This window comes from Phyllostomus discolor, chromosome 12 (genome assembly GCF_004126475.2).
Source record: "Phyllostomus discolor isolate MPI-MPIP mPhyDis1 chromosome 12, mPhyDis1.pri.v3, whole genome shotgun sequence".
Classification (NCBI taxonomy): Eukaryota; Metazoa; Chordata; class Mammalia; order Chiroptera; family Phyllostomidae; genus Phyllostomus; species Phyllostomus discolor.
Window position 1 is genome coordinate 62,123,004 of NC_040914.2, and position 16,275 is coordinate 62,139,278.

Here is a 16,275-nt window from a genome sequence, read left to right on the forward strand (position 1 = left end):
AAAAGTTTACCCAAAGTTGCCTTCTGGGCTTTTACCAAGAAGGATGCTTACCTGGGTCTCTCTCTTTGGAGCCAGTGTCTGCTAAGTCAAAGACTACGGGGGCTGTTGAAGGTCTTGCTTCCAATAACTAATGAGGGAGGGAATATAGTTACTTAGGTGGGTTATCCCTCTTTTTTTTTCCACAGTGATTTATATCTGTCTGCTTTATACTTTGAACCCCCAGGACGCACAGACATTCAGGTGGTTCAGCCAGAACAACCACAGCAACCAGCGAGCGAAGCCCTGGTACTAGCAACCGGCACCGCCAGCCCATCAAGAACCCGAGCCACAGTGGCTTGGCCAATGGCACAGGTGAGTGACAGCCCGGAATGCCAGCCCAGACTGAATCACAGGCCTCTAACCTGTTTTCACATGGAGTCGGGATTCTGTCTGTGTCAGAATGTAGGGTGGGTGGGACAAGACTCCGATATTAAGACGAATTTGAATCCATCCGTCTTTCCATTGACCCATCTTCCTTTATCTCTGGCATACTCTGTATAGCTGAGGTTCGTTTCCACAGGACTCTTCTAAAGTATTCCTTTGCACGGAAATAAAAAATACTGATCTTTATAGTCATTGTCTTATCAATACTGGATTTTATTGGGAGAGGATATCTTATTTATACATGACACATTTTTTTTTTCTTTCCTTAATTTAAGGAATGATCAGATTTAGGGAGAAAGAAAACCAAGTCTAGTTGCTAGGAGCCGAGTAGAGAAAATGGCAGCACTGTTGGTGGGTGGGATGCCGACCAGGGGCAGGGCCGCACCGTCAGTGGGGGTTCCAGGGAGGGTGTTTGTGCCACTGGAGGAGAGACAGCCCGCTACATCCACATAGACTGGCTCTGCACTGGGCTCGGCTTCCTTGTAAGTGGGAAAGGAGGGACCTACTTCAAAACAGTTCATTTTTTGTAATGCTTTCCTTCTGTCTCATCAGGTCAGGGGTGTATTGAAATGGAGAAAGAAAAAAAACTTCATTTTTCTAAGTGTCTTAATGTCTTAAACTATCAGATCTTTAGTGATTGCTGGTCATTTGGTATTTTTGTCTTAATTTGGGACAGTTGGGAAGGAACATGGATGTAACTTTGATAAACTTGTCAGCGTTTCACTATGAGTGTGACATACACTTGAAATAGTTTTGTAGATGATTGTGATTGGAGAGGTGTGATGTGAAGGATGGGTGATCCGGAGCAGCATAGCTTCTTCACATGAGTGTTGTCATGGCCTTGTTAATGCCCTTCGTGTGACCGCCTTGAGTAGGAGAAATCCACTGGGGCTACTTTTCAGTGACTCAGTTCCCTGGCAGCACTGTACGAGGGCTGCAGCGCCCTCTGATGGCTCGTGGTGCTCAGCTGTGCTGTTGCTTGTGATGGACTGCGGGGTGGAGTGGTCTTTGTCCTGCAAGGCTCACTGAGCGTGTGGGGCCTGACTTTCTCCCCGGAGCTGGGGAACTGCCTGAAGGAATTGGGTTAACCAGCTCAGCCTAAGCCCCGAGGACGAGGATGAGCTGGAGGAGCTGTCTCTGCCCACCTGGCACTCCCGTGCCACCCCGTGTTGGAATGCTGGAACCATCTAGTCAGAGTGTGGCTGTTCCTGCCTGTGTGAAGGGGATGGCAAGGTGGTGGCGTGGGCCGTGTTACAGAAAATCCTGTGAAGCTCTGGAATTCCAGTGTACATGCTTACCTTAGAAAAATAAGTCACTTGTCGGGGAGGGCCAGTGTTTACAAACTGGGAAGGGGAACTGGCCCTTTGGAACCAACCATTTCCTGGAGCCTGGGCCGTACACCAACCACTTCGTTCTTCCAGGCACACTGGTTTCTCTCAGCCACCTCTGCTTTTCTTACGAAAACTATCAGTAAATTGACTATATATGGTGGTGGTCTTTGAGTCACTCTTGACGTTTCAACAGATGTGTGTTTCCCTGACATTTATTTTTAGGTACCTTTGCATATTGTCTTTATCTCCAGGAACATTATGTTTCAGCAGACAAGGCAAGGGCCAGTCATGTCTTCAGAAAGCCAAATATCTGTAACCCCAAAACGCCTAGGAAATGTTTTCTGGTGGTGTATCTGAATGCCCAAACTGTTCCCCAAACCCATCTGTGAAGGACAGTCACTGCATTGAAGGGATTTCTGCCTGTTAAAATACTAAGCTCTTGGCTGCTCTCCTCTCTCTCCTCTCTCCCTTCTGCTGTGATGACAGCTCACCTTTGCCTCCCAGCCAGCCTGGACTTTGTAGGCTCTTTAATGTCTATCCAAGGGGTACAGAAGGACCTTCCCTTTCCTTTGGGGAGCAGGCAGGAGCCCCTGCTGTGGCAGCGCAAGAGCAGAAGGGTTTTTGAGGAGATGAACGTTCCATCCTTCACCACGGCGCCCTTGGAGCTGCGAAGACCGGTTCCAAAGTGGTGGTGGTGGTGAGCCTCGCCTCCAGGAAGTGTTTCCACAGACATCCGAGGTTTACTGAGCAGGCCCTTTTGGCTGTGCTCTGTAGTTATGCATGAAAAAGACATTCGGGGCAAAAATGGAGCTGAGTTCCAGGTGGTTTTTTTGTGTTGTCACAACTGTAAGGTAACCATTTTTAATAAAATGAAAGTGAATGGCAGCCCGTCTATATAAATATAATGTTTCTAAGTTTTAGAAGTGGCGGAATCGAGAAAGAGAATAATGGTATAGCACTTCATTGAGACTTGTGTGAAATGATTTATTTTTTTATTTTTTATTTAAAACTTTATCCCAAAAATTTACATCTCTCCTTGACTCCCTTAAGCGTGATTTCCATGCACACAGGTCGGGAGCCACGCTGGCTGCGGTCAGATTCCGATTGCTCGTGTGCATGCAGTATGTGTACATGGCCCAGGGCCGTCCTGGGCCTTAGTTCTCTCGTTAATAAAATTGGGACAAGATGTAGATGTATTCATAGGTTGTTACTGGAATAAATTATATAAAACATGAAGAGTGCCTCCCATGGTGCCTGGGATAAGTAGCTCTCAATCAATACTAGTTTTTATTTTTACAAATAATTTCATATGGGTATAATTATGCATCGTGGATAGATTTTCTTTTATTTGCTGTTATTTTTTTATACATGCTTCCATGTATCTGGGGTCTTTTTGTTTACCCCCTTTTAGTGGCCTCATACTTCCTTTAACCATTCCTCAGTCCTAGAGTTATTTCCCTATTGTAAAGCAAAATCCTGATATAGACACCTTTGCACATAGCTTTTGTTTCTTCTTGAATGAAGTTCTTGAATCAAAGGATATGAATTTTTAAATGGGATTGATGTATATTATCAGGTGGTTTTCCAAAACATTTGAAACGGTCCTGTCACAAGGCCGTGTAAAATTTTCCTCAGGTGGTAGAGAGGTTTATTTTTTTCTGCGACTTTGTAAATACTGGTTTGTCTGTTTGCCAACAGGTTCTGAGAGCCACCTCGTTGTTTAACCTCCTTGCATTTCTTCAATTTTTAGTTGCTTGACTGTTTCTTTTCTCTTGTGTGACTTTTTTCAGTGTTTCATTATCATTTGGAGATTTGGAAGTTTATTTATTTATCCTAGGTTCAAGGGGTTTTTTTTTGTTTGTTTTTTTGTTCACTTGTTTTTTTACAAATTGTGGTAAAATATCTGTAACACAAAATTTACCATTTAAACCATATTTTGAGTGTACAATTCAGTGGCATTAAGTACACTCACAATGTTGTGCAACTTTTCATCACTATCCATTTCCAGAACTTTTTTCATCATCCCAAACTGAAATTCTGTACCCTTTACACAACAACATTCTCCTTTCCTCCTAAGTCCGAGCCCCAGCTCCTGGTAGCCTCTATTCTACTTTATGTGTCTGAATTTGCTTATTCTGTGTGCCTCATACTGTAAGTGGAATGACTTGTCCTTTTGTCTCTGGCTTATTTCACTTAACATATTGTTTTCAAGCTTGATCCATGTTGCAGCATGTACCAGAATCTTGTTTCTTTTCAAGACTGAATAATATTCCATGTGTGTACATACTATGTTTTATTTAGTCATTCACCTGTTGATGGACATTTGGATTGTGCCCACCTCTTGGCTGCCGTGACAGCCTGTACACCCGTACAGGTATGTGTCTGTGTCTGAGTCCAGGCTTTAATTCCTGTGGCTCGGCACCCAGGAGTCAAGTTGATAGGTTGTATGGTCATTCTGTGTTTAACTTTTTGAGAAGCTCTGAAACGTTTTCCAGAGCAGCTGCACTTACATTCCCCACAGCAGTGAATGTAAGGGTTCCAGTTTTCCACCTTGCCAGTTGTTTTTGATAATAGCCATCCTAATGGGTATCAAGTATCTAGGTACATGCTTTATCTATTATATTTATGGTGGTAAGTTTTTCCCTATATCATTGTTTTACCTTTTATCTCATTTTTTAAAAAATTTTATAATGACTCTTAAATTTTTTAATAATGACTCTTTAATCATTGTTCAAATACAGTTTTCTCCTTTTTACTCCCAATCCAGCCTCCCCCACCCCTCCCCACTTCCCTCCCATTACCACCCTCCCCTTAGTTTATGACCATGTGTCCTTTAAGTTTGTTCCTGTGAACCCTTCCCACTGTCCCCTGAAATTCCCTCTACTCTCTTCTGTGGGCACTGTCAGCCTGGCCTCTATTTCAGTGTCTTTGGTTGTATTTTGCTTGTTTCTTTGTTTTGTTGTTTAGGTTCCTGTTAAAAGTGAGATCATATGGTATTTGTCTTTCACTGCCTGGCTTATTTCGCTTAGCATAATGTTTTCCAGCTCCATCCACGCTGTTGCAAAGGGTAGGAGCTCCTTCTTTCTTTCTGCTGCATAGAATTCCATTGTGTAAATGTACCATAGTTTTTTGATCCATTCATTTACTGATGGGCAACTTGGTTGCTTCCAGCATCTAGCTATTGTAAATTGTGCTGCTATGAACATTGGGATGCATAGGTTCTTTTGAATTGGTGTTTTAGTATTCTTAGGATAGAGTCCCAGCAGTGGAATTGCTGGGTCAAAAGGCAGATCCATTTTCAGTTTTCTGAGGAAGTTCCATACTGCTTTCCATAGTGGTTGTACCAGTCTGCAATCCCACCACCTTTTATCTCATTTTTATGGCTCTCATAGAAAATTAAAAATTTTAAAAATCATTGTATGCGAGCATTTTTAATGTTTTTTAATTTTACCTTTTGCTTCAGTAGTGAAAAGAGCCTCTCTTGTCTATAAATGGAATAAATACTTTATTCTGTTTTACTTTTTTCCATGATGTTAAAAAATAACTGTTCCACTGGAATTTATAGTGGTATATCTATATCTATACATATAGAAATATAATGAGGGCTGGGTTAAATTAATTTTTCTCTATATCAGGGTCCTATTTTCCTATAAACATTAATTAAATAGTTTTCTTTTCTCACTGTGGTTTTACTTAGTGTTTATCACTTTACCACATCCTTATATGCAGTGAAAATTCATTTCTGGACTCTTTACACATTTCATTTATTTTATTTCCAGTTTGGAGCCAGTGTCATGTGATTTTGATTATTGATATGTTATAGCATGTTTTTCTAATGTCTGGAAGGGCTAGTTTTGCCTTATTGAATTTTCTCCATGATTTTCTTGATAGTTACACATTTTCAAAACAAATTTCAGACTTTGAATTCTTCGAAGCATGGTAGAATACAAATGGAGATCTGTATATTGACCGGGGAAGGATTGAACTTTCCCATCAGTTAACAAATGGCACTGTCCATCCTTAAGTTTTTTTGTTTTCCATCTAAGTGTTTTAGTTTATTCCACTGTTGGTTGCTCTCGTGAAGAGCTGAGTGATCAGTTGCACTGGAGGTGCCTTCCTTGTGATGAGAGATACCGACTGCTTTACTATGGAGCGTATGTTAAGAGCTGATCTTCAGTTTAAAAAGCTTTCATCATTGGCTACCACCTTCTCCTTGCCTAAGTGGGGGTGCTGAAAAGACAGTCCTCCATCAAATGGACCTAAAGATCTTGGAACACACACAGAGTTGGCAGCATGTCTAGGATTAAGAAAAAGAATTTCCAATTCCTGATCTCTTTTTGGCTAACTGTGACTAGCATATTAAAGTCTTAGTCTGAATGAATATCTGATTCATGAAGTTAGAATGTTTAACCAACTCCACAGAGGGAACCTTGTGAAATACTCTTCATTGCAGAAACCAGAGGCCATTCAGCTGCCATTTTACCTGCTTACCCCATTTCCTCTCTCATCTTGGTAGCCAGCTTTTCTTCCCGTACAGGGCAACTATCTAAGTCATTTTCATTTCTTTCCTCCCCCACCCCTTCCATTGTTTTCACTTCACGGTGTTCTGGATTTGAGTACTGGTTATGCTGCTTGCTGACTGCATGGCACCTTTCTGAATGGTACCTCTGTGAGCCTCAGTTTTGTCTTCCATAAAGCCGGAATAATATCTTCTTCACGGGGCTATTGGGAAGATAACTGAACTCATGAAAGTGAACTTGCTAAAAGCAACACAGGATCCTGGACTGGATCTTGGTATAGTAAAAGGACATTAGTGGAAAAGCTGGTGAAATCTGAATAAAGCCTGGAGTTTAGTTAATAGTAATGTACTGATGTTAATTTTTTTAGCTTTGACAAATGTGCTATGTCAAGTAAGGTAGTACTATTGGGGGAAACTGGGTGAAGGGCATGCTATCTTTGTAACTTTTCTGTAAATCTAAAATCATTCCAAAATTAAAATTTTAAAAACCATTCCAATTTTAAAAACCAATCTGGTTTATAAATGGTAGTGTTACCCAAATGTGAGGTGGTTTATTTCAAATATCTTTTGCTAGGCTATTAGGATTATTGAATGAGTGTTTATTGAACAAATATTTATTGAATGCCATTTTGCTAAGCACTATGGACCATAGAAAGTACAAAAGTAGGCATCGGCCCTATAATCTGTTTCAGGGGGGAAAATGCTAAAACGACACTATCAGCCAGGTACCAACCAACACAGCAGATGTCACAGGGGCTGTGTGGCTTAGCTGAGCCCACAGGTGCTGTGGGCTCTGCAGAGGGGATCCATGTGGGCTGCAGTGGGGGGAGGGCCTTCAGGGAGAAGGACTGAGCTTAGCAAAGATGTGGAGGTAAGAACAAGGAGGTACAGAGTGGAAATAATGCAAAACAAAGGAAATGAATTTGCCCCCATTCTCAAGAAGGGTACTGCCTTTTGAAGAACATAAGTTGCATACATCAAATCATTAGGATTAGTAAGGGAATATTAGCTATATTGCATAAAGCTAAAATGTAAAATACAACGATTCTCTAAGGCTTGATGAAATTGAAAGTTCTTGTCTTGACAATCCAGTTTTTCCTCTCTACTTGAAGTCACATCGTGGCTCAAGTATGGTGCTCTGTCACTGGTTTACCAGGTGACTGTGGGCCAGTGACTTAATTGTCTGAACTTTAGTTTCTTCTGACTATAAGCTGTGATGTAGTAGATTTTACCTTTGAGGTTCTTTCAAGCCCCCATTTTCTAAGAATGTGTGTCAACGTAGACACACTCTTTTAGAGCAGAAGAGTATAAACATGGACACAGAAAGTTTGTTGACGCTAGAATACCCAGCTTTTATATTGTTTCCAAACCTGAACTTGAGGTGCAGCACAAAACTCTTAAGCAGATGAGCTACTCCAGTGAGGGAAAGGCTCTCGGAGAGGTGGGTAGACAGGCACAGCACTGGTGGGAGTCCTTCTAACTACATCTGCAGCTTCATGAGCAGCAGGGTCTAGATAGTGGCGATTCCGTTGTCATGCTGTACACTCTGCTTCTGTTCTTTTTCTGGTCAATTATTTCATAATAATTATTTTTAATAGGCAGTACAAATAGGTTATCAACATTTCAGAAGTATAAAAGCTTAAACCATATAAAGAAAGTCTCCTTTCTGGTCTAGTCCTCCAGCCTCTAGTTTCCTCCCCAGAGGAAGTAACCATAATGTTTCTTTTATGATTCTTTCCAAGGTATTTTTTGAATGTACAAGTATATGCATATTTATTCTTTAAACACACACATGTAATATATATGCTGTCTGCACTTTCTCACTTAATAATTATCTGAGAAGTTTTTGCATAGAACTCGAAGCCAACTTGAATAGCTTTACTCCTCTCCTCTTCTGCTAACTGTAGCCCATGATGGGGGCAATTTTAAAGTCAATAAGAACAGTAATCACAACAGATGGAAATATTTTAAATACATTTAAATCTAAGAACTCATAGGGCTTTTTAAACAAAATTTCTTTTTATGTTTTAAATTTTATTTTTCGATTGTGTTTTACATTCAGTATTATTTTGTATTAGCCTCAGGTGTGCAGCATACTGGTTAAACAATCATAGACTTCACAGAGTGTTCCCTTCATATTTCTAGTCAAAATTTCTTTGTTCATTTTTGGAGGATCGAAGAAACCAACTCATTATTCTGAAAACTGGTAAATAAAAGAAGAGACTCAAGTATTTTCCCTGCCTTTTCTTTACAAACTGAACCTCAAAGATAGCCAAATAGTTGATAAGGCAAAGTTTCTTTTATAGGCATGATAGAATTAGAGTATTACTGTTTTGCATCTAACCAATTAATGGATTTAGGCAATAATCATCAATGGCTGCTCACATTGCAAAAGAGAGACAACCAGACATCATGTGCTTCCTGTACCCAGACACTGAATATATAAGAAGTGAAGAGTACTGGAATAAACTCATCATCCCCCTCCCTCACCCATCTGCATCACACCCTCCCTTACTTCCCCCCACCTTTTAACTATTGCATTTAAATTTTGGATATTGCCCAACTGTGTTCCACAGAGGTTCTAGCAATTTCTACTCCTACCAGCAGTATGTGAAAATGCATTTTTCTTATACTTTTATTAGTATGTGATTAAATATTTTTACTCTTGTCAATCTGAGGTTAAAAATGGCATTTTGTTATAGTCTTGTGTACGCCCCCCCCCCACTTTTTAAAAAAAGATTTTATTTATTTATTTTTAGAGAGAGGGGAAGGGAGGGAGAGAAGGAGAGAAACATCAATGTGCGGTTGCCTCTTGAGCACCCCCACCGGGGACCTGACCCACAACCTAGGCATGTGCCCTGTCTGGGAATTGAACCAGCAACCCTTTGGTTTGCAGGCCGGCACTCAATCCACCGAAGCACACCAGGGCAGTATTTCACTAGAGTCTTAAATTGTATTTTGTGTCTTGTATTGATATCTAGCATCTTTTCAGATTTTTAAGGGTAATCATCTTATCTGTAAAGTGTCTTTGCATATTTTTGGTCTTTCCTATTGATTGATTTGTGGAGGTTCTTTTCATATCAGAGAAATTAGCCATTCAGCTGTAATATAAGTTAATAATAATTTATCCCACTTGGTTTTCTTTTTATTTTAATTTTGCTCATAGTGGGGTTGTTTTTTTCCATTTAGATTTTAAAAACATTTTAATGTAGTTGAATTATCAGCCTTTTATGACTTCTAGATTTTGTGCTATCAAAAGCTAGATTTCAAAAGTCCTTTCCACTTTGAGATTGTAAAAATATTGTTTTTTTTTAGTTCCTCTGTAGTTTCATTATTTTTTATGTCAAAATCTCTGATTCATCTGGAATGTATTTTGATGTAAGGAGAGAGAGAGGGTTATAACTCAGTTTTTGCTCAGTACATACCGAGTTGTCACAGAACTGTTTATTGAATAACCTATCTTTTCTACAGTAATTTAAAATGTCACCTTGTCATATACTAAATTCTAATATTTATTTCTGTTTCTGAACTTTCTTGTTTATTTAATTGACATCTGCCTATTCATATATCAGAGCCACATAGTTTTAAGTTTTGAAACTTTATTATTAATACTTTAGAGAACTAATACCACCCCCCTTACACAGACACACACACTGTCTTTAGAATTTTCATGGCTATTCTTCTATATTTAGTTGTCCTTATAATATTTATAATGAATTTAATTAGTTCTCAAAAACATTATGATTTTTATTGGAATTGAGTAAAATTTACAGATTTTCATAAAGAGACTTGCCATCTGTTGTGCTTTACTAACTGAACTGAAATAGAATAGAAATATAAATTACTGCATTTTTGTTGGGGAAACATCAGTTGCATAAGATGTAGTCATTTTTTAAACAACTAATTCAGCCTATGTTGCAGACCATCTATCATTTCCTGGGGAGAAAGCAAATAAGTTAATTGTAGGTAGTCCCCTAGGCTCTTATCCATTTGTTAAGGTCAAGGTTCACATCATGTGAAGAAATTTTAGTTTCAGCTGACCTCCAGTGTTGTGTTAGCCAACAGAGTCGTGTGGTTGCTTCAGTGTCATTATAATCTTGAGTGGCATTAGAGAACGTACAGAAAGGGGGAAGTGGATTGTAATGAGTGAGTGGTTCTGGCTCTGGAATCAGACAGCAGTGGTACCCTGTGACCTCGGCAGGTTATTTAATCTCTTCTTTTCCTCAGCTGCAAAGTGAGGGGATGTTAGTTGTACCTAACTCCTGGGATTGTGTATGAGGCTTAAATGAAAGAATTCAGAATGCTTTTGCACTTAGCCTGGTATACACTGGTGTCTTGTAAATGTTAACTAATATCATTTATGTTGAAAATCTGACTCCAGTGGTCTGACAGTATCTGATTAACTAGGTTCAGTTCCTGATGTCATTACTTAGGAGAGACAGTAGGAAGTGATTTCTACTAGAGGGCAGCTAGGTGATAAGAAGAGGGTGGCCTAGAAACATTAAAGGTATGGTGGGCCTTTTTACTGGAAAAGAGAAGGTGAGTGAGAAACAGGGAGTCCAGATGCTTATTTCGTATTAGTTCGGGAGCGGGGACTAAGACCAGCTAGTGAAATTCAGCTTAATATGAGAAAAAACTTCTGGCAGCTGCATCTATTCAGCAATGGAAAGACTGCAGTGAGCTGCCTGTCAGAAGAAATGTTCAGGAGGAATCTGGGTAGCCATTTGCTACAGGAACTGCAAAAAGAATTTCTGAATTAGGAAAATGAGGCTAAATGACAATCAACTACAGCATTTTCCTACAAAATTCTAGTATAAATAAATGTATGTAGATGCAATCTCATATGTAGAAAATTCTTTGCATATGGCTCATTCAAACCTTTTCGATCCTTTTTTTAAAGATTTTGTTTATTTACTTTTACAGAGAGGGGAAGGGAGGGGGAAAGAGAGGAAGGGAGACATCAGTGTGCGAGAGAAACATCATTGATCAGCTGCCTCTTGCACACCCCCAGCTGGGGACTGGCCTGAAACCCAGGCATGTGCCCTGATGAGGAATTGAACCAGTGACCTTCCTGTTCGTAGGCTGATGCTCCATCCATTGAGCCCAGCCAGGGCTCAATCCTTTCAAGAGTAAGACTGTTTTGGGGTGAACAGAGGTGACCATCAAAGAAATGAAGATGTGGAGAAATAAGGAGACTCAATGAGCTTGTTTCACTTCTCTTTTGTTGTCACCTTGGAGACAAGTCCTGTATCTTCGGAGTCCCCTTCTCTTCATATTAATCCTTGAGCATGAGTCTTTAAAAGAACAAGCACATTATTAGAAGTTTTCTGCCTCTTAGTGTGTGTGGGGCTTTTTGAATAAAGGTGCTATTTGCACTTAGCAGACAAATGACAAGTTTAAACAAAAGAATATGATCCCATAAACTTGACTTTGCTCCATTTATTGTTTATCACCAATACACTTCCCTGTTATCCTTAAGTTTCCTGCTACTCTTTTATTTTAGTAAATGTAACCATAGTATGTTAGAAAAATTTAATAAGTTTATAAATAGAGGTAATATTTAATAGCCTGTTTTTTTTTTTCAGATTCATCTCCTGATTTCTTTCTGGCAGGCCATTATTAGTGACTTGCCCTAATTTCCGAAGTTAGGTTCTGTGAAACCTTTCTGCTGTCAGTGGATATACGTGCCTGTCACATTGGGGGTACTGTGTTATCACATTAAGTAAAAAACCTAGTAGAGGAGGATATAAATCTTAGTTGATCTCTAAAATATTTCTGTATTTTTAGTGACTGATGAATCTGCTGGAGCCACGGATCCCGAAGAACCTTCTGTTGTTGGTGTGACATCCCCACCTGCTGCAGCCTCGAGTGTTACCCTAAACTCTACCACCGAGTCTCTCCCTGCTCCGGCCACGCCAGCTGAAGGAGAGGAGCCCAGCACCTCGGGCACACAGCAGCTCCCGGCGGCTGCCCAGGCCCCAGATGCTCTGCCTGCTGGGTGAGTAGCCTTCTGTCCCACAACAGTGCTTCCCACCCCTCCAAAGACTGAGGCTCCTTCAGCGAGGCAGAAACAACGTGGTTATTTATTACCTAGTGGCTAGGAGTCTCTGGGGAGGCTGCTATGCTTAGGACTGAGGGAGGTGTGGAAGAACTGCTTGTTCTACAGAAATCTTAAAAGAGAATCTAAATCATCGGGGGCAGAATCAATGCTACCTTATACTGTGACTAGAAATGAACAGCTCGACTCAAAGCATGTGGCTTTTATAGAACAAGAAACTTATTTTGCCTTCTGAAATCATTGAAGAGTGTTTGCCTAGATCCTGCTTAGAAAACTGCTTTTCTCTCTTGAATTCTATCTTAACAGCCTGTGGAGGACTTTAGGCTCTGAATATTACTGTATGTTATTCCCACAGCTGGTGCTGGTACTAGCACGGACTACTAGTTTCCTTGCCATCCTTTAGTTCAGAATTAAATCTGATGGTACAGACCTTGGATGCTAAGAAGATGGCTCTGGTAAGCCAAAAGGAAATTCAGTTTGACTGTATAGTGAGTGTGGATTAAAAACGGGGACCCAGGAATCAAACGGAACTAGGTTTGAATCCCCACTTGACTCTATTTGACCTTGCCTCAGGGGCTTACCATCCTGGGAAGGTGGAGATAACAATGGTGCACACCTCCCAGAAAGTTAAGGGACTCAGATAAGGTGGTATATGTGAAGCTGTCACCTCATGGTGGGCATTGCACCTGGTGAGTGATGTTTTTGAAGTGGCTGTGAAAGAATCATGATGGAAGGGAATGGTTCTGAACTGGAAATGAAGCCTACTCTTAGGTCTACCAGTCATAGCGAGGCTGGTCCCTCTGTGGACCTGCTGTGCATCCTGGTTATCACCGTGGTCCCGAGGAAACCAATGTCTGTCGCCACGGTCTCCACAATCTGACTGGTGGTGGTGGTGGGGTGCGGGTGGGTCCTCTGAGCCCTGTAACTCATAAAGGAAGAGGTGGATGGTCTCTTCTTTGGTGTGTAATCTGCTGTATTGTCTTTAAGCTACTTTACAAAACCCAATTATTAAAACAAAAATCCGGAATCTGAAGGCACATGCGGCTTTTTACCACATATATATTCCATCCCCTTACCATTTGGCACACTACTTGACTCATATTTCTTAATAACGTGTGATGAACAAATGAAAAGTATTGCAAATAGTTCCTAATCCCTCAGACCTGGAGTGAATTGAGGGTATTGAGAGGTGGCTCAAAAGTTTTTTAATGATGGTTTTGATTTTGTGGAAAGATTAATAACCAATTGCTGTGTCCAACTCCTCCCTACTGAGATTTCTGTTCTCTTTTGTGTGGTGAGGACTACTCAAAAGACCTTCGTTTGGTTAATAATTTCAAATCTGTATATAGTTTGGGGGGAACAGAGCAAAATCGTTTTGGCAGAAAGAAGAGAAAATGGCCGCCTGGGTCCCCTGTGAGCTGTTTGTTTTCTTCCCGCCGAGCGAATGCCTGGAAGGCCGGCTTCACTCCTGTGTCAGTCACAGGCAATTAGGGCTAATGGCTCAACGTGTCTTTATGTAGGGCGTGTGTGAGGCTTACTGTTCTCTGGGATTGGGCTCTTCCTGTTTCCAGGCAGCTGGAAAACTCCAGGCTCTGAAAACACTCTTTATTCTAAGTTTGGCGGATGGAGTGGCCCAGGGAAGCGACTCTCCTCCCTCGCCCTGCCAGAGGCTGCAGCACTTTTTGGAGGGAGAGTTTGGACAGCATCTTTTCCTCAGAGTGCTTAGAACATGACAAGGCCTGTGTGTGGGTCTGGGGAGGCTGCTGCCTACTCTAACATGTGTGCCGGTCCAGAAAAGGGTGCTGGGGCCCTTCCCGGAGTGCCCATCCATCCCTGAGACATCAGGAGGCCGGAGATCCTGAGCTGCCTGTCCGGGCGTTGCCACCAGCTGTTCGGAGTGCACAGCAGTGAGCCAGGCAGGCCTTCAGCCCTCTGCTCTGTGAAGGCAAAGGGCGCATGTTCTGCAGTGACCCTGGCAATTTCTGACCATTGTCCCCACCCCAGCTTGTTTACAAGCTAGGCGATCCAGACAGGATAGGTTATTCCTATACTCCTGGTATCATGGCTTCTGGAGTCAGGACCAATTTTAACCTGTTTATTTGTTTGTTTTTTTAATCCTCAGCTGAGGACATGTCCATTGATTCCAGAGAGAGGGGTGGGGAGAGAGGGAGAGAGAGAGAGAGAGAGAGAGAGAGAGAGAGAGAGAGAGAGAGAGAAACATTTATGGGTTGCCTCCCAAACATGCCTGGACAGGGACCAACCCGCAACTTTTAGGTGTACAGGACAGTGCTCCAACCAACTGAGCCACGCCAGACAGGGCGATTTTAACCTTTTCAAATAAAACTCTGAGCCTGACATTTCACCACTTAGAATGCCTCATTGGCTTCATTGTCTTAAGGCAGCGATGTTCAACAGTTTTGTGCTGAAAGAATTTTTAAAACACCTAATACCCGACTATTTAGTTAGGGATACTGACTTCTTTTCCCTTAGAGTGTCAAATAAATGACAACACAACAGTAGCTGTCCAGACTGAATGGATCACAATTACACCAATTTTTAGGTCAGATCAGCAAAAATAGATTTTTTGGTGTGCTACAGAATTTTAATAATTAGTTAATGTGTGCCACGAGATGAAAAAGGCTGAAAATCGCTCTCTTCAGGGTTAAATTCGCCCTCAGTGAGAAGCCCTGAGAAGCCCTGCACGATAGACCGCATCCGCCCCTCAGGCCCAGCGCTGCTCTGCTCCCCGCGCTCCAGCCACAGGAACTGGCCTCAGTTCGTCGGCTGTACTGCTCCTCCTCTGTCCTCGGGGCCTTCTGCCATGCTAGTTGCTGTTTTTGTAAACTTCCTCACTACTTTGTGCGTTAATTCCTATCCATCTTCGGGTCTCATCACCATTTTAAAAACCAGCACTTCTATGGGAATTCTTCCTTGATTCCTTGTCCCCCCCGGGGGGACAAGGTTAAACATGCCGGGTACGGTACCTCTGCTCACTCGTGTAATTGCTTGTTTCACGCCTCTCTGCCCTGCTGGGCTGTAAACACCAAGATGGCAGGGAGCCTGGCACGGAGTAGGCCCCAGTCATATTTGTAATGAATAAATTTAAATGCCACCTTTTCTTTTCTCCAACTGGATGAATGTTTTCTGCTTCTTCAACACCTCAAAGAAAGAACTGTGACAGGAGTATTGCATTCCTTCCCTAGAGCAAGAGCTTAAGGATCGTTCACTGGGTGGACTGGCTTTGTGTTGAAATACGTGTCTGGCACAGGGTCAGGAAGCCCTTCCCTGCTCACTGGGGGTCCTCATGCACTGGGAGATACCTTGGAGCTCAGCTCCTCTTTGCTGAGGCATCCCTGAGTCCCAATAGAGGGCTCTTTCAAGGCGTCCAGCTGACTTTGTCTCTTTCCAACTTTATCTTCTCAATTCCTTCAGTCTCCTTCACTGAGCAATCAAGCAAGGTTCACTTGGGGATCCCAAGGGCTTATTTTTCCAGTTGCCGAGTTGCCTTTCTGAAGCTTGCAGCAGAGGAAACTAGCCATAAAGAGGTCACACATGCCTGTATGTTTTAAGAACTAAAGGCTACCGAAGGCCGGGCTGCTTAAGTCCAAATAGAACTCCCCTGATCCCCTTTCTCCCCGTCTCTAAACCCTCCTGCTTTCTGTGCTTTTAAATTTAATTAGCATGAAAGAAGCCAACTGTAAGGGTGTCTTCGTTTGCAGCTTGCAAATGTCTGTTAATGGCAGGGATGCCAGGAAGGCTCAGGAGACATGGTGAGATAGTGTGGTCCGGGCAGTGGCCGCGGGGAGTGAGGCCACTTTGATCAGTTGGCCCTGCATCTGGTTTTTATCAGCACTGAGCCCACTTTGGGGACTGAAGGCTCATTAACAGACCCTGTGTACAAGGCTTAGATAAACTCCAAGCGCGTCCCAGGCTTTGCAGCTTAC

At 41.9% G+C, this 16,275-nt stretch overlaps 1 protein-coding gene across 5 annotated transcripts in view; it reads left to right on the plus strand.

The window, feature by feature from the left end:
* The window catches only part of WWP2 (WW domain containing E3 ubiquitin protein ligase 2), a 176,344-nt gene that overhangs the window by 121,582 nt on the left and 38,487 nt on the right, over window positions 1–16,275 (plus strand). For all 5 annotated transcript variants that reach the window (XM_036012113.1, XM_028534760.2, XM_036012114.1 and 2 more), the window contains exons 7-8: window positions 224–351; window positions 12,061–12,271. In XM_036012113.1, the coding sequence (XP_035868006.1) occupies window positions 224–351; window positions 12,061–12,271 (339 nt within the window). The remainder of the gene's footprint in view (window positions 1–223; window positions 352–12,060; window positions 12,272–16,275) is intronic.